General features: G+C 34.3%; 1 protein-coding gene across 4 annotated transcripts in view; it reads right to left on the bottom strand.

Moving 5' to 3' along the window:
* Nucleotides 1–19308, bottom strand: part of MDGA2 (MAM domain containing glycosylphosphatidylinositol anchor 2) — an 871115-nt gene that overhangs the window by 281061 nt on the left and 570746 nt on the right. For all 4 annotated transcript variants that reach the window (XM_078334840.1, XM_078334839.1, XM_017977077.4 and 1 more), the window contains one exon: nucleotides 4101–4370. In XM_078334840.1, the coding sequence (XP_078190966.1) occupies nucleotides 4101–4370 (270 nt within the window). The remainder of the gene's footprint in view (nucleotides 1–4100; nucleotides 4371–19308) is intronic.

Raw genomic sequence — 19308 nt, forward strand, 5'->3', positions numbered from 1 at the left:
TTTTGTTCAATGTAGATGTATATATTTTCTAGGTAGAGAAGGGTCCATTAACATGCCACCAAGGGATTAGAAAAGCTTTATGTAGAGAAGATCTTCAGAGCTCACCCTGAGCCAAGGTGCTCAGAACCTAGCTATCAGGCTGGGATTGGATTAAGTGGAAAGGTAGGTGGAGAACTCACAGACAAAAAAGCCAACTATGCTTCATCTCCTTTCCTTCCTTTAGGTCTCCAGCCCAAAGTGAACCCGAGTTAGGGAGGGGAGAAAATTTTGCATTAAATCAGGTTTAGAGTTATTACTATTTTGGACCATGCATCCAAAACACTGAATAAACGTGTGTTTTTGGTTTGAATATACTAAAGAACATTCCAGAAAGCCACAGTACACTAAAATACAGTAATGTCTTAATCATATTTTGAACAATACATGTTCAACACAGTGGTTTAATTCATGACAGAAGAGAAATGTAGGCATTTATGAATAGAGTGAATTATAAAAACAGAGACCTTTAAATGGAAGTGACATATCAAACAGGAGTTTGAAAAGCATTGACCTCAGGGCATAAAACATGTGGCTAGGAAATCAACATAACATTCCTTTCAGGTGTATTAGGCAACTGCTTCTCTCCTAACTTAGAAGAAATGTAGCTTAGTCAATGCAAGTTCTTAAAGAAACATAAGAAAAGGCTTTGATGCTACATTTATAAATGTTTTCCCAAAGTAGTAAAACGTGTGAGATTTATATTCAATTTTATACTTCTTATCTACATAGGGTGTTATCGCCATTATTTACTCTACGCTGTTCTCTATTTTTTAAACAGTAAAGAATTCAGAAATGTTTCTTGAATTTTATTTCTATCAGCACCCTACACTCTTATTGTGTGCATGGATACTCTTAAATGAGGATGGCAATTCCATGCACAAAGTATCTTTGTGCTTACTCAGAAACCTGGTCCATGGATCCTGATTTAATTACAGAGAAGAATGAGAAAAGATGAACCTAGATTTGTATTTCTACTGTATCCATGACACCGTTAATTTAAGACTCACAGAGGTCTACACATTCAGAAGGCTTGAAAATAATTTCTTTGATGTAATAAAAAGAAAACTGTTCTCCTTAACTGAATTTCTTGACTTCTGTGGACCAGAAATCAGATGCCTCATATTATTGTAGTAGCTTTTCTCCTCTCAGTTTAATCTAGGAGCCTTTTAAACCAAGACTACATCTATATTCAGTAAGACTACATACAAACTTGATTTTATGAATTATATGAATGCCACTGCTGAGAAGTCCCACTGGCAATATAATATGATTATGCAAATGTACACTTCAGATAAATTAAAGCCATAGAAAGAAATCGTAAGATTGAAGAAATAAATTTTTAAGGCTTTATTTCAGGTCTTTCATGTCAACGTTGGAAACTTTCTTCTGTAAGGATATGGATGAAACCTGTTAAGTAGAGAGGAGCAAATCATTCTCTAAGCTTATATTTGCTGTAAGGGTTAGTCCCTTACGAAGGATGCATAAGCAACACAGATATCTTATACAGGACATTTTGCCAGTTGTACATGGATTCATATAGTGGCAAATGATCCCATTATGAAATTTAAATTTAATGCATCATTTTTCTTTAACAAGTTATTGTTCTTGATAAAATAATGGAGTACAAGATTCTGCATTTTATCCATGACACTTAAGGATAGATGTTGCAACACTTTAATATTACCCTTTAATCATTTTACTTCAATACTGTAATTATACTTCACTACTTTAATCAATACAGCAAGATTTGGTAGATTATTTTATGCCTACTTAGAAAAGCAATCATTTTTAAAAGCAAACAAACAATAAACAGAAATAAAACAAACATTGATGACAATACAATTTTTCTATGTCTTTTTTTTTTAATTTGGGTAGACAGAGAACAGAATCTGGTTGCTCATTTACGCAAGGCTTAACATGAGCTCCATTTCTCAATACTAGTATTTTTTAAATAAAAGTTGGATTCTTTCATTGTGAATTCTTTGTTTTCTATATATTTCCATAACTAATTCCTTTGTATTTCTATATTCCATAAGGAATTGTAAACTCCTTTGACGGCAGGCATTTAGTCACTGATCTTTGCGGTTACACTCATGCATTCCTTACATTTGCTGACTCCTTAGCATATGGCAGGTGTGCAGTAGAAGATTGTTAAACTATTGAAATAAAGAGCACTTTTAATTGATTCTAAAATCCATCTTTGTTTCTACATTTTAACGATTCTGAGATTAGAATACATCTTATATTCAACAGTCTATCATGGTTGTTGTTAATAATCATGACCTGACATAAAAGAAAATCTCAGACAGTATTTTTCTATAATTCAGAATTATTAATGTTCTTAATGACACAAGAACAGTATTGTATAGCAAACTATGATCATCAATGAGCCTGTAATAAAAGCTAATTTAGAAGTTGAGTTCTGTGTGAAGTATTCGAAATAACTTAATTTATGTTGCTTTTATTGTCTTTTTATGTAGGCTAATAATTGACATGTTTTAAAAGAAAATGTAAGTATAAACAAACTTAGAAGAGCTTTTCAATAATGTTCTATCTTATAAGACATTATGGTAGTTTAATTGGAACTATGTTTTATTTTGTAATTATATATGTCATAATTACTAAATATGTAATTTACAATTTTTTGGCAGATAGTACACTATTCATAGTGTTTTGACTTAAACTATACCTTGAAATATTTTAAATAGAGTGTACTTTTGTCAAATAGAATATTTCTAATAATTTTCATAACAGATAACTAAAACCACCACAATCTATATTCACAAAATCACAAGTGTTTACCTCTATGGACTTGATTATGTTTTGCTTCCATCATAAGTAATTTTCATTGGTGTGTTCAAAAGGTCATCTTCAGCATATGGATGTGTATTTTAACTTCAGAGGCATCAGTGTCCACCCTCCACAACCAACCCAGGACCATACCAGGTGAAGTGAGAAATAAAGAAACATATAGCCTCTTTGTACATCTGCCTAGGAACTTCCATCTTCCAAAATGGAGGGAAATCTGCCTGCCTAGTGCCAGCACACTAGCTGGTAATGGCCACACTAGAACAGCATTGCTACTTTGACTTAGTGACTAACATTTGCTTCTGTTCCTCAAATAAGCATTGCGTGTTCTGTCTTTGACTTTTCTTTCTCTTCCCAGTTTTAATCTGTCAAAACACTACTCAACCTATAAGACCTAAAACATATGTTATCAGCAATTCCCTAATAACCTCAGCCAGAAATGGCTATATAATTATTAAATTTCTTTATTTTTAATGAAAATATCCCTAGGATATTTTTATTATACCATACCCTAGGAATCATGACTCATGCATACGCTTTTTGACTTTTCTGGATGTAAACTTATAACAAGTAAGAGCTTTTTTTTTTTTTTTTTTCAGACCGAGTCTTGCTTTGTCACCCAGACTGGAGGGCAGTGGGTTGATCTTGGCTCACTGCAACCTTTGTTTCTGGGTTTGATTCTCCTGACTCAGCCTCCTGACTAGCTGGGACTATATTTTTTAAATGTCTATATATTTTGTTTATTCTTTTCAAACACCATATCATATGACTGCTGATACATACATTTTTTCACTATATGAGAGTCGAATCCTGAGTACAGGGTAATATTTGGTATATCTCTATATAACCTCACAATATGGTTGTAATAGGGGCTCAATAAAAGTTTATTAAATTGAAAAATTTGCTGAATTCCTAAATTAATATACAATCAGTGTGTATTTCAAACAGTGAATATTTTATGCTATATGCCACATTGTCTTTCAATCTTTTTTTTAACTAAAAACATACTATAAAAAGCATTCAATGGTATCACTAAGAATATGTTCTGAAAACTACTCAATGCAAATATAAAGCAATGTTATTAAGCTTTAAGCTGTTTAAGTTCCACTTATAATTACACATATTATTTATACACAATTTTCTCTGTATTTTACAGATATATGCAATATTTGAGGAGGCAATTTTATATCAACCATTATTTGCTAAAAAGAGCCTGAATAACCTATGTTGTAATGTTCTCTCAGCAAACTTACCTCTCACAATGATGTTGGTGGACTTTTTTGCAGGGTTTCCCACATTATTATTGGCAATGCAGCTGTAAGTACCAGCATCATCTGAGGTGATGGCAGGTATGGTCAAAGTTCCTCCATTCAAAACAGTCTTTTCAGGCAGAGTCCCATAGGACCTGACCCAGGTGAGAGAAGGTGCAGGCTCTCCTCCTGTTGTAACACATACTAATGTTATGGCCTCTCCAGGATTTACAACTATAGGATCATCCACCAAGAGTTTAATTGACGGTGATGCTAAAAGACATAAACAAAAGAACATGCACCTATTTAGATATGCTACAACTAGGAGTCAACAGCATGCATTATATTGGTTCATTCAAAAATTAAAATGAAATATAGTCCTCGTTTGCCAAAATCATACTGTATTACTCAAATTTAAACAAGATTTAATGGTTTCATATTTAATTAAATGGCATAAATATATGGAACTGATTTGAAACTCTTACACATAGAAAGGGGAATTAAAATTCCCAGACTATTGTTCTGAAATTGGAATAATCAGAATGATAAAAGTTTTAAAACAAAATATCCCTTTCTTTTTAATGCTAACAATCATCTGTTTTTGTCATTCCCAGTACAGATACTGCAGCTATTCAGTCCTTGTATTTTCACAATGAAGATGGTTAATTATTTGTTTTTTTGGATCATTCTGAGATGAAATAATAAATGTTTGCAATCTGAATCCAACTAAGTGACAGATAAAGGCATAGAACACCCAGTCTTTTATCATTCAGTGAGTCTGATTTTTGTTCTTGAAATAAATAATAAAATCTTCTAATTCTAACGCAATGCCAAACTTCATCCCTAAACTCTTCACTTACAAAGGTCTAGGCAGTGAACTCCTACAAACACGGCTTTAAAACTTAGAAACGTTTGAGAGCTCAGACAGCCACCAAACTGCTTGTTATTCCTGTTTGTGTTACAATAATCCCTTACTAAAAACAAGTCTTTTGTAATCTTTTAGGTTAAAAAATACATAGATTTGTATTGGTACAAAACTTCATTCATTAGAAAAAGCTGTGTTACAGCCTTTTCATCAAACAATCCAAACAGAAACTGTACAAAAACTATATTCACATATAGCACTTTTTTTTTGCTTACGCTGCAGTGCTAGCCTAAATAATGCATCCCTAAATAAAAACAGGGGAAACACATTATAATGACATTTCAAGTCACACATTCAGAAATATTTTGTCAAAGTTAGAGCTGTATTGTATGAAATCAATCTACATTAGACATAAACTGTTCAATTGTACTGTATGACTCTTTTATACATGCAGCTTAGACTTGAGAAGTATTTTACTCAGAATATAAGCTAGACTGCTTGTGTAGTTCCAAATTGTCTGCCTTGTTTGGAAAAAAAAAAAGTCCAGAAGAAGCAAAAAAATAATTCCACATTATAGTTCTATGGGAAAGACATGAAGTGCCTGTATGACCTTTTTAAACATCAGTGTTACATGTTGACTCTTCTAACATCACTTTAAATAAGATGGGAATCTTTTAAATGTCATACTATGAAGTATGAAGAACCCATATGAAGAGTTAATGTGAAATGATAAACATTTATGATTGAAAATCTGTTGGGAAACGCACTTCATGAAAATAATAGGCAAAAGTTGCCATACTTCAGTGGAAAAAAAATTTCAAAGAGTTATTTAATGTTGTTAAGCTGATGGACGACATTACTAATTAAATATTCTGAAAACGGATATTATACTTAATTATTAATATGTCATGATCAAGAGGTAAAGGATATCTTGATAGCCTGACTTAAGGTAAATGGCATAATTATATAAAAGTATATGAGAAAATATAAGTATAGAGATCGCAACATTTATTTCATATTAACAAAGTTTAATTTTGTTCACATCACATTTTAGTAAAATCAAAAGGCCCAAGGGCTAAAGGTATTAATAGCATATATTTGGACTATGGACACATGCAATGGCGACATTAAGTCAAGGAATATTTGCCCCTGACATTGATTTGCATAAGATGAGTTGTTTTCTATTAGACATTATTTAAAGAAAAAAGTGTGAGATAATTTCAAAGTGCTAAAATAATGCCTACATAACAAGATCACTGTTTTAACTATAATAAATTTAGAATCACATTAACAACATTATTGAAAATATTTTCTTCCAAAGTTGACTTGAAAACACAGTGTTGCTCAAGTTACTTTTATTGATGGCAGCACTTATTTTACCTGATTGTACCTGGAATTAAAAATAACCCAGGTAGACCACAAAACAGCTAACGATTTCAAGATTTTAAAAATAATCATATATATTTTAATACTAAAATTTGTTAGCTATAAATTTCAAAACAGAAAAAAGTTAAAATCATCGTCATTTTGTTCTAGTCTCTTACTTTTTATTTCATAAGTATCAGTATTTTAAAACTATTAGGCTTTGCTTAAGAAACCAAGACATTAGTATTATTTAAGCTTCAATGTAAATCACATCCTTGGTTAAAACCTAATATAAGTAAAACATAAAAATGTTTTTGTCTATTAACATATTTTAAGGAAAATATTTTATATTGGATGAATCATTTGCTAATTTGGGGGTATACAAAGAGTAATGTAGAACATTCTGGGTCATTCTCTGTTTATAGGTTTCCATAGCTATTCCTGCCAATTTTTCTTTCATGTTACCTTCTACATTAGGCCACCACTATGTCTCTTCAGCCAGATGAAAAGTGTCATAATTGCATTCTCTGAAGTATTATATACAATGACAGTTAAGTGATAAGACTACGAATTCCAGAGAAAGGTGCCTGAGTTCAAGTCTTGACTCTGCCATTTAATACCTGTGTGAACTTGACCAAGTTATTTTTCTTCAATTGAGAGGCTCAATTTCCCATTGTTGAAATAGGGGAATATAATTGTAACTAGCTTGTAGTGTTGAGATAATTTAGCATGTGTAATCTAAGGCCCTTACAATGGTACTTAGTATGAAGAATGCACAAAATAAGTGTTTCTTTGGTCCTTTTTTTTTAGCTTCCATACCCTGGTCCAGTACTTGCAACATAGTTAATAACTATTAGCAACACAAGGCAGCAAATGAGAAAATTAATAAATGACTACTGTAAAATATGTGGTCACTACCAAATGCAATTATTCTCTTTGACACTGTAGAAATATCTTGACCATTTGAATTTTTGAAAGTCCTATACCATGCATCATCAAGACAATCCTAAGCATAAAGAACAAAACTGGAGGCATCACACTTACTGATTTCAAACTATACTACAAGGCTAAAGTAATCAAAACAGCATGGTACTGGTACCAAAATAGAGATATAGACCAATGGAACAAACCAGAGGCCTTTTATTGTTCAAGTTACTTTTATTGATGGCAGCACTTATTTTACCTGATTGTACCTGGAATTAAAAATAACCCAGGTAGACTACAAAACAGCTAACAATTTCAAGATTTTAAAAATAATCATATATATTTTAATACTAAAATTTGTTAGCTATAAATTTCAAAACAGAAAAAAGTTGAAATCATCATCATTTTGTTCTAGTCTCTTACTTTTTATAAGAGGCAACACCACACATCTACAACCATCTGATCTTTGACAAACCTGACAAAAACAAGCAAAGTGGAAAGGATTCTCTGTTTAATAAATGGTGTTGGGAAAACTGGCTAGCCATGCGCAGATAGCAGAAACTGGACCCTTTTCTGACATCTTACACTAAAATTAACTCCAGATGGATTAAAGACTTAAACATAAGACCTAACACCATAAAAACCTTAGAATAAATCCTAGGCAAAACCATTCAGGTGATAGGCATAGACAAAGACTTCATGACTAAAACACCAAAAGCATTGGCAACAAAAGCCAAAGTAGACAAATGAGATCTAACTAAAATGAATAAAGCTTCTGCACAGCAAAAGAAACAATCATTAGAGTGAACCAGCAACCAAAAGAATGGGAAAAATTTTTTCGCAATTGGCCCATCAGACAAAGGGCTCATACTCAGAATCTACAAACGACTTAAACAGATTTACAGGAAAAAAACAAACCCATTCAAAAGTGGGCAAAGGATATGAACAGACACTTTTCAAAAAAAGACATATATGAGGCCAACAAACATATGAAGAAACGCTCATCATCACTGGTCATTAGAGAAATGCAAATCAAAACCACATTGAGATACCATCACACGACAGTTAAAATGGCATTCATTAAAAAATCTGTAGACAACAGATGCTGGAGAGGATGTGGAGAAAAAGGAACACTTTTACATTGTTGGAGGGAGTGTAAATTAGTTCAACCATTGTGGAAGACTGTGTCGCAATTCCTCAACGACCTAGAAACAGAAATTCCATTTTACCCAGCAATCCCATTATTGGGCATATACCCAAAGGATTGTAAATCGTTCTATTATAAAGACACATGCACATGTATTTTCACTGAGGCACTGTTTACAATAGCAAAGACCTGGGACCAACCCAAATGCCCACCAACGATAGACAAGACAAGGAAAATGTGGCAGATATATACTATGGAACACTATGCACCATAAAATACGGTGAGTTCAAGTCCTTTGTAGGGACATGGATGAACCTGGAAACCATCATTCTCAACAAACTGACCCAAGAACAGAAAATCAAACACCACATGTTCTCACTCACAGGCAGGTGTTGAACAATGCGAACACATGGACACAGGGAGGGGAGCATCACATACTGGGGTCTGTTTTGGGGGGGTAGTGGAGAGACAGCAGGGGGTGGGAAGGTTGGGGAGGGATAACATGTGGAGAAATGACAGATATAGGTGACGGGGAATGGAGGCAGCAAATCACATTGTCATGTATGTACCTATGCAACAGCCCTGCATGATCTACACACGTACCCCAGAATCTAAAGTATAATAAAATTAAATACATGAAAAAATAAAAAAGAGAGTCCTATACCATATGTATATAACATTTTAAATATATCTATACAGTTTAAATAATTAATTTTGTTTTATAATATTTTAATTTGGAAATTGAAACTATTGTATTTCGAGATTCAACATTTCCCCAGGACCTTTCAAAGCTCATGAGCAGAAGGTACTATACCTATGTTAACACTTGTTGTGTAGGTAAATGCTATTTTCCACAATATTCTAAAACTGCACAACCACTCTGGGTCTACCTATTATAAGCTTCTTCTTCTGCACTTATATGGGTATAGAAGACATAAAGAAAGAAAACATTCATTTCATTAAATCATGTACATAGCTGCATGTTTAGTGTATGTCTACAGCATGTGTTAATTGAATGTTCTCATTACTATGTAAGGATAAACATGGAAGATCATAGAGGTCACAAATTCCCTTATTACCATGAAAAAAGTATACTGTTCTAAAACAATTACAGAATCTAAATGTCCATTGATTCATCACAGCCACATGGGAGATAACTATTAGTTTATACTCATTGTTAAGCAATAAAAAGTTAAACATGAAGGCTAAAATTGGATATGAGAAACACTGGATGAGACAGCATAAAATATTTATTAGAGATCTTCGTCAAACCAAAACGAAAAGGTGCAACACATAAAGTAAAAAAAAAAAAAAAAAAGAAGGAAATCTTTCAGATTAAGCATAACATTTATATCTAAATCATAGATTATTTTAAACATTTTATAGTTATTGTCAAAACATGACTCCAATTACATAAAAATAATTCCAACTACACCACCAGCTATAAGCATTCTCTGTGTATGCAGTGCTGAAAAATGACAATGGTGCCAGAGGACCGACCTGAATGGTGGTCTTCCAATATGTAATAATGGAAGGCACAGGTCACAATAGTCATTGTCAGAAAGATTTTAGTCTCCTCATCAGGATTAGCATGCCAATGTTCTAGCATGCTTGATGTGCTCTGCAGTGAAAATACTTGATAAATGGAGGAAAGAAAGAAAGAGAGAGAGACAAAGAGAGAAAGAAAGAAAAAGAAAGGAAAGAAAAATTCTTAAATCCAAAATCATAAATTCTTAATAGAACTTCAATAACTACAACCAATAAAGCATATTTTAGAAAATACATTTGAGAAAAAGGAATTCTTCCTATGTCCCCTTAAGCACCTCTTCTCTTGGCCAACAAAGTTTTCTTGGACTGAGCAACAGATACTTGAGTGGGTCCAAGAGAGGAATAACTGGCCTTTTGATTCCCACACCAAATTCCAAACATTCGGCTATTCAAAATCACGGGAGATCAGTTTGTCTTTTCCAATTTGAGGTCACCGAGTATGACTGCCCATACAGACAATGACATAGTCATCGCATAGAAAAGACTCCATGTCCCAGGGAAGCAGCTCCCAGCCCTGCAAAGGTGGAATGGAGGGAGCAGAGAGACCAGCAAGCATTAAAAAGCACCAAAACAATAGGAATGAGAGCAGCCTCAACAAATGTATGCTGGTCAAAGGATTCAGATCTCATGCTCCAGGTCTTGGTACAATAGCATCTCCTAGAATTTAAACTAGGTGGTAACTTCAAATTGATAACATTTTTCTGAGGTTATGGCAGAATAGGAAGTTGAAAGAAAAAATAATATTGAATTATGAAATAGTAGAGACAGACATATATTTTTCAAACCCAAGTCTGTTTACTGGGGTTCATGCCCACTAAAAATTGCAGTAATTCAAGTCCTCATGAGGTATTTGGGTGTGTGTTGCAAAGATTTAATTTGGGGTTAACTAAGAATACATTCTATAGGAAGAAAATACTATTTTAACCAAAGTCATTTACTTCTTTGTTTTTGCTGCTACCTAAAATAATAGGTAAATATGAAGATAACCACATTTTTTAAAAATCTGAAAGCAGAATACAGTGTTCATCATCTTTACCTTCTTACAGACTTGGACTCTGTAGATCTGGAGCATTTAATTATGAAAAAGGAGCCCAGCTTTCCATCTAGACTGAGTAAATTGGTATGAAGCAGTTAACTACTCTAAAAACCTGCCAGTTGCCTTGAATTAGAGAGATTCTAACTTAAACTGGAGACTTTTTTTTTTAAGGGAAATAATCTGAGTATTAGAAAGTATTCTGATTCACAGAGAAGATTGTGAGGAAGCAGAAACACACACACACGCACCCAACAGAATAAACTCCAATTTTAAAACGCTCAGGGAGGAAGTGTCTGCTTAGTTTGAATCCCCTTAAAATAAGGTCCTTATACAGCAGTTCATTTGGGCTGGAATCACAGGACATACTGAAGAACCATAAAAGAGCAAAACAAGGAAGGAAGAAAAGCCAGTAAAGGGGCACTAATGAGCAAGTTATCACTGTGAGAAACCTGGCTCCCTGCTGCTAGAAACCCTCTGAGAGATCAAGCCAAGGATACCTCAAAGCTCTCTATCTAAACAACAAGGAGCCTGGCTCAGGTGTGTATACATCAACTGCTGTCCCTCATTAATTGGGAATTATTCTCTGGGCCTTAACTTTCCAATCTAATGCTCTGGCTGAACACATTCTTGCATTCAGTGCAAGTTCTCAGACCGAAGAATAAATATGCAATCTGTCCAAAGAAACTTCAGTAACCTTCAGCCTGGACAGGAGGAAAGGCAAGACACCCACAGTGTCTGCTATGACTTTGTTTCTGTGTAAATTTGGTGATCAACGAGTGGCTACATTGAGACGATGTGTAAAGGGTAAAGAAAGAACAAGAAGGGGTAGGTGGTAAGTGAAAGCACCGCTATCAATCAAGATATAGGTGCAGAATGAAATAATGAGAACACAGTATGAATTTAAGAGAGACGAGGTAAAAATACACAATTCACTTTCTGCTTCTGTTCGATGACCCTACGTTACTGAAACCACAGAACATATACAGATGATTAAAAAAATTAAATCAAGCTTTTATGTAGAGAAACATGCTTAAACTGTGCTAACACTTTCAAGGAATAGAAAAAACATTTCTCTTGGAAGAACTAGTCATTTCACTGAGATGAAAATATCACTATATTTTCATCTATTTCATTGAAATTCATTTTCAACATGTATTTCATTGAAATATAAATAGCAGTGAATATTTCACAAAATAAAGATGAGATATTCTAAGCTGATATGAAAACTCAAAATAATCTACCCATTTATTTGGAGTTATTATTCAAATACTATCATTCACATATGGATTGATTCTCATGAAGCCCAAGATTGGTATCTTGCTAGGACGTTCTATTTAAAATGATGCTCCAGGAAATGACAATATTTGAACTAGCATTCATAAATAGTTTTTAATGTAGGAATAAAATTTGCTGCAAATATTGAAGCCAACATGCATTTCTCATTACTTTAATACTCACAGGACAGACATTCATGGAAATGACTGAGAAGGCACAGTAACTGTTTTTCTTGGGAAATTGCATAAGATTTTAGGAAGAGACGTGATTCCTATGACTATGGATCCTAAACCAGAGATTTCCTAGATGAGTTTTGTTTGCCTGGTACAGTATCTGTTGTTGTTATCACCAGTGAATGCATTTCTTTAGGTATCGCTTGTTCTCCCTAGTACAATAGGTTCCCTATCCATTCATTTATAAGTATTTCTACAGCATCTACTATGTATCAGGCTCTGTGATAGTAAGCTGTGATGTATCAGTGAAAAAATAGTCAAAGAATCCCTGTAGTCAGAAGCTTACAACTTAACAAGAAGAGAAACAGCACCCTCAGCATGACTCTCATTGTCTTAACTGTCTTTGTATGTCTACTTCACCTGCCTGTTCTCTGAAGTCATGTGCATTTATCATGCTTGACTGGGATGTTTATGTCATCAGAGCACAGCGATCAAAGAAAACTGCCAAAAGGTCCATTACTCATAGACTAAGACTTTACAAAATACTGTTAAGTGACACACTGGAGTCTTGTCACTGCGCAATATAAATAGAAAAGCTAGAGAAATAAAACTTGTGTTCCAAGGCAAGCAAAAGTCAATGAAGCAAAATAAGATGACCCCAGTGCATAAGCCATATGAATAGTTGGGGTACTAATACCCAGCAGCTTGTAAGGTCTTTATAAACATTGACAAGGTATCATGAAAAAAAAATTAGCACTACACCTATCCTTCCCTTGATCAACAATTCCCCACTGTTCTTTCCAACAGGTGAGGTCCTGGAAAACTTGGTCTCATTCAAGTTTACAGGAAGCTGAGCATTCACTTGCTACAGAATCCCAGAGGGTCATCTCCTAGAAAGGAAAATCCAAGCTATGCCTTTCCAATGGAGGTATTTGTTGCCCATAAAATTTTCTTGTTATTAATGGAAAACACCAGAATTTTAAGCACAGTAATAGATTATAAAGACACATTCATCACGAGATCAACAGAGCATGAACAGAGCATTCACCTGCCTGGAATTCTCTTTCAGTGCTTCTCCACTCATTAAACCAGTCATCAGGCAATTTATCATGCTCAAGTAACAATAACAGTTCTTCATCAAAATTTCCAGCTTTTGCCCAGACCGAGTTGCTTCTTTCTTTGTGTGAGAATAGCTGTTTACAATACCCCCTCATTAGAACATTTGTCCCTACGCTTTCACTGTGAGATACTTAGGAGCAGGACATCAGAGTGGAAAGGGTAGTGTTTTTCATCTTTGTATTACCAGCACCCAGAAGAAGATCTGAGAAAGAATACATGCTCAATAAAGTCTTACTGAATAAAAGAAAGTTGAGTTTAGAAACTGGTAAACCAAAACTCCACCTATGCTCCTATTATTCATCATAAACTTAATTTAAAATGATACAAAGGCCAGGCTCATGCTTGTAATATAGGTACTGAGGGAGGCTGAGGCAGGCACATCATTTGAGGACAGGAGTTTGAGACCAGCCTGGCCAACATGGCAAAAATACATCTCTACTAAAAATACAAAAATTAGCTGGGTGTCGTGGCACAGGCCTGTAGTCCCAGCTAATTGGGAGGCTGAGGCATGAGAATTGTTAGAACCTGGGAGGTGGAGGCTGCAGGGAGCCGAGATTGCACCACTGCACACCAGCCCAGCGCAACAGAGTGAGACTTTGTTTTAAAAATAAATAAAATAACACACCAACAGTGTGAAATAATGTGACAGATAAGAATTTCATAAGCCATTTATTGACAAATTCTAGTTATGAAAACCTGCAAGTTCTTTCATTGTTCTACCTGTTTGGAGTTACCTATGTTTTATATTACTAACAAAGAGATGACAAAGCATTAACTATTAAAATGTAATACATCACTCACAAAAAGATAAATACAGCATATTATTTGCACTCTTTTGTACTTACTTGTTCAGTTAAACCAAGGGACATTATTTTTAATGAGCTATATAACTCAGCCAAATTTTGACTCTGAAACCTAAATATGTATGTACTTTAATGGGAACTTAGCAAATTAGTCAAGATTTAAAGCTCTTTTCTGAGTGCGAAATATCAACAGCAGAAGAGATAAAAACATCACCTCTAAGACCATCTGGTCTTATCTCATAGCTATACTTTTTACTTTTTCATTTTGTACCATATGGAAAGGTATTTTCCTATGAGAAAGGTTTTTGTCTAATAAAGATTAGTTTTCTTTCTCATAACCCATTCTGGGGACCCTTTATTGCAGTGTAATATTTTGAACACCTTTATGACTCCATAACTTTATTTAATAGAAATTTTGGCTAACATTTATTTATAGCCAATCTTAAAGAATAATGTTGAATAAATTTAATTCTGCTGGGCCTCTGTTAGCTCTTCTAAAAAATGAGAAAACTCTGTTAAATAGTTTCTAAAGGATTGCTTAGAGTAAGTTTTTATCATGATTAGGAAAACACCTCGGAACACAGCCTCTTAATCTATGATATATCTATGTTTGGTTACTCAAATGTCTATATTCGTTCCATGATATAGCAAAGATTAAAAGTCACATCAGCAGCTTAATTTGCTAGGCCAATGATTGCTACCAAATAAACTGATTGCAAATTTAGGGATGTACCTATGCTCTATTTTAAGAAAAATTGCTAATTCACCATATATTTATTAAATACCAATTGCACACAGGCATTGGAGATAAATGACTGTTAGAAATAAACAGGCCAAAATGCTGCCCACGTGGAGTTTGCAATTAAATGGAGACAATTATAGCCCTTAATATGTTCTAGAAATTCTCCAAAAGCTTTACATATGTTAACTCACTTAATTATAGGAGGTAGGTACTATTATTACTTTATTCTACTTTTTACCAAACTGAGAACCATTCAGAAACAGTTCGGTAACACCTAAGTCACACAGTTAGCGAAAGGTGAAGCTAGATTCTATTCTAAGGACTCTGGCTTGAGATGAATGTGAAGGACTGTAGATAAACTCTAACGCAAAATAAACAAAGTTCATAATTTCCAGGTTTGATTAAATATTTGATGATATTTAGGCCAGGAGAAGAATTAGTGCTGCCTCTTTCACAGAAAGAAGGAAGAGCATTGATGCCATCTAGCATATTACAAAAACAATGGGTAAAGTAAAAACAAACTTGGTTTGCTAGTCAGAATTCTTGAAATACTCACCAACCAAAATAGAAGTTGAAAAGGATTTGTGAACCACATAAGTCATAATTCCAAAGCCTAAATTCTGAAACATCCATGGGAGAGGTTCTTAAGCCTTTGCTCAGGATGTGCACATCTCACACATACAAAACTTTTTAATTGGCTCAGTGATTTAAATTCTCAGAATCTAAGAGGTAATGAGGAGAAATTTAAAAGAGAAAGACTTCTTGAGGCAGGAAAATGGAAAGTAACAGTGGCAGTTGGTAATCTGCCATCAAGAAAAGGGTAAAAGAAACAACTATGTAATATAGAACAGCAAATGGGGTCACAAAGAACAATATTAACCTACCTTCCATCTGTTTCAACTATCACCCCCAAAATGCCAGATTAAGAAAGGTAAGAGGTAATATACTTGAACAGCTAGACGTTGGTAATAATATGAAGATTTCTGAGACACAGAAATTACATAATTCTCCAAGGAAAATCCAAACAAGGATGCAAACTGTCTGACTCCAGAGCTCATGCTCTTACTCACTGCCTAGGCTAACTCTGTGGCATGGACCTAAAACATGAACAATGAATGGACTACATTGAAAGGACTGAGATGAGAAACCTGGAATGCAGAACAATGGCAAAGTTTATTCAACACTTGAAAAAAAAGGAAGGAAAGAAAACAACAGAAATCAGGAGAGAAAAAGAGTGATGAGCAAAAGAGAATGAGAAAACTTTTCCCTTATGCTTCTTTTAAAAAATATTATTTTAAGTTCTGGGATACATATGCAGGACGTGCAGGTTTATTACATAGGTAAACATGTGCTATGATGATTTTCTGCATCTATCAACCCATCACCTAGGTACTAAGCTTGGCATGCAATAGCTATTTATCATGATGCTTTCCCTCCACCTGGCCCTCCATGACAGACCCTAGTGTGTGTTGTTCTCCTGTGTCCCTCAGTCTTTCTTGTTAAGCTCCCATTTATAAGTGAGAATATGCAGTATTTGGTTTTCTGTTCCTGGAATCATTTGCTGAGGACAATGGGCTTTGAACTTCATCCATTTCCTGCAAAGAACATGATCTCATTCCGTTTTATGGTTGCATAGTATTCCATGGTATATATGTACCACATTTGCTTTATCCAGTATATCACTGATGGGCATTTGGGTTGATACCATGTCTTTGCTATTTTAAATAGTGCTGCAATGAACATATGCATGCATTTATCTTTATAAGAGAATGATTTATATTCTTTTGGGTATATATCCAGTAATGGGATTGCTGGGTCAAATGGTATTTCTGGTTCTAGGTCTTTGAGGAATTGCCACACTGTCTTCCACAATGGTTTAACTAATTTACACTCCCACCAACAGTGTAAAAACATTCCTTTTTTCTTCACAGCCTCACCAGCATCTGTTGTTGACTTTTTAATAATCACCATTCTGACTGGTATGAGGTGGTACCTCATTGTGGTTTTGAGTTGCATTTCTCTCATAATCAGTGATGTTGAGCTTTTTTTCATATGCTTGTTGGCTGCATATGTATGTTCTTTTGAGAAGTGTCTGTTGATGTCATTTGACCACTTTTTAATGTTTTTTTTTTTCTTGTAAAACTGCTTAAGTTCCTTGTAGATTCTGGATATCAACTGACCCCACAGAAATATATAAATGAAATATATGGGACTAATCTAACTATGGAAGCAAAAGGCTGGTATATTATAAACTACAAAACACTGGTAAAGGAACTGAAACAAGACACAAACAAATGAAAAGGGATCCCATTTGATGAATTAGAACACTTAATAATGTTAAAATGCCCACACTGCCCATCAGAGAATACTATAAACACCTCCATTCAAATAAACTAAAAAATCTAGAATAAATGAATAAATTCCTAGATACATACACCCTACCAAGATGAATGCTTGAATAGACCAATAACAGGTTCTGAAATTGAGGTAGTAATAAATAGCCTACAAACAACAACAACAACAACAACAAAGCCCATGACCAGACAGATTTACAGCTGAATTCTACTAGAGGTATAAAGAGGAGATGGTAGCATTTCTTCTGAAACTATTACAAACAATTGAAAAAGAGGGACTCCTCCCTAACTCACTTTATAAGGCCAGCATGATCCTAGTACCAAAACCTGGCAGAGATACAATTAAAAAAAAAAAGAAAAGAAAACTTCAGGCCAGTATCTCTAATGAACACCCATGTGAAAATTCTCAATAAAATATTGGCAAACTGAATCCATCAGTACATCAAAAAGCTTATCCACCACAATCAAGTTGGCTTCAACTTGCAAGGCGGGTTCAACATACAGAAATCAATAAACATAATTCACCGCATAAATAGAACTAAAGACAAAAAACACTTGATTATCTCAGTAGACACTAAAAAGGACTTTGATAAAATTTAACATCCCTTTATGTTAAAATCTCTCAATAAATGAGGTATCCATGGAACATAACTCAAAATAATAAGAGCCATTTATGACAAACCAACAGCCAATATCATACTGAATGGGCAAAAGCTGGAAGCATTCCCCTTGAAAACCAGCACAAGACAAGGATGCCATCTCTCACCACTCCTAATCAACATAGTATTAGAAGTTCTGGCAAGGGGAATCTGGCAAAAGAAAGAAATAATGTATATTCAAATAGGAAGAGAAGAAGTCAAACTGTATCTATTTGTAGATGACATGATCCTGTATCTACAAAACCCAATTATCCCAGCCCAAAAGCTTCTTAGGCTGATAAGCAACTTCACCAAAGTCTCAGGATACAAAATCAATGTGCAAAATTCACAAGCATACCTATACAAAAACAGTGCACAAGCAGAGAGCCAAGTCATTTATGAACTCCCATTCACAGTTGCTATAAAGAGAATGAAATACCAAAAGAATACAGCTAACAAGGGAAGTGAATGACCTCTTCCAGGAGAACTACAAACCACTGCTCAAGGAAAGTAGAGATGACACAAACAAATGAAAAAACATCCATGTTCATGGATAGGCTGAATCAGTATCATGAAAATGGCCATATTGCTCAGTGTAATTTATAGATTCAATGCTATTCTCATTAAACTACCACTGACATTCCTTACAGAATTAGAAAAAAAACTACTTTAAAATTCATATATTGAAAAAAATACTTTTTTTTTTAAATCAAAAAAAAGCCCATATAGCCAAGACAGCACTAAGGAAAATAACAAAGCTGGAGGCATCACACTATCCAACTTCAAACTATACTACAAGATTACAGTAACCAAAACAGCATGGTATTGGTACAAAAACAGACACATAGATCAATGGACCAGAATAGAGATCTCAGAAATAAAACTGCACATCTACAACCATCTGATCTTTGGCAAACCTGACAAAGACAAGCAATGGGGAAAGAATTCCCTATTTAATATATAGTGCTAGGAGAATGGGCTAACCTTATACAGAACATAGAAACTAGACTCACTCCTTATACCTTATACAAAAATTAACTCAAGATGGATTAAAGACTTATATGTAAAACCCCAAACTATAAAAACGCTAGAAAAAAAATCTTGGCAATATCATTTAGAACATAGGCATGGGCAAAGATTTCATGACAAAAACATCAAAAGCAATTGCAATAAAAGCAAAAATTGACAAATGGGACCTAATTAAATGAAAGACCTTATGCAC

This window comes from Callithrix jacchus, chromosome 8, assembly GCF_049354715.1.
Source record: "Callithrix jacchus isolate 240 chromosome 8, calJac240_pri, whole genome shotgun sequence".
Lineage (NCBI taxonomy): Eukaryota > Metazoa > Chordata > Mammalia > Primates > Cebidae > Callithrix > Callithrix jacchus.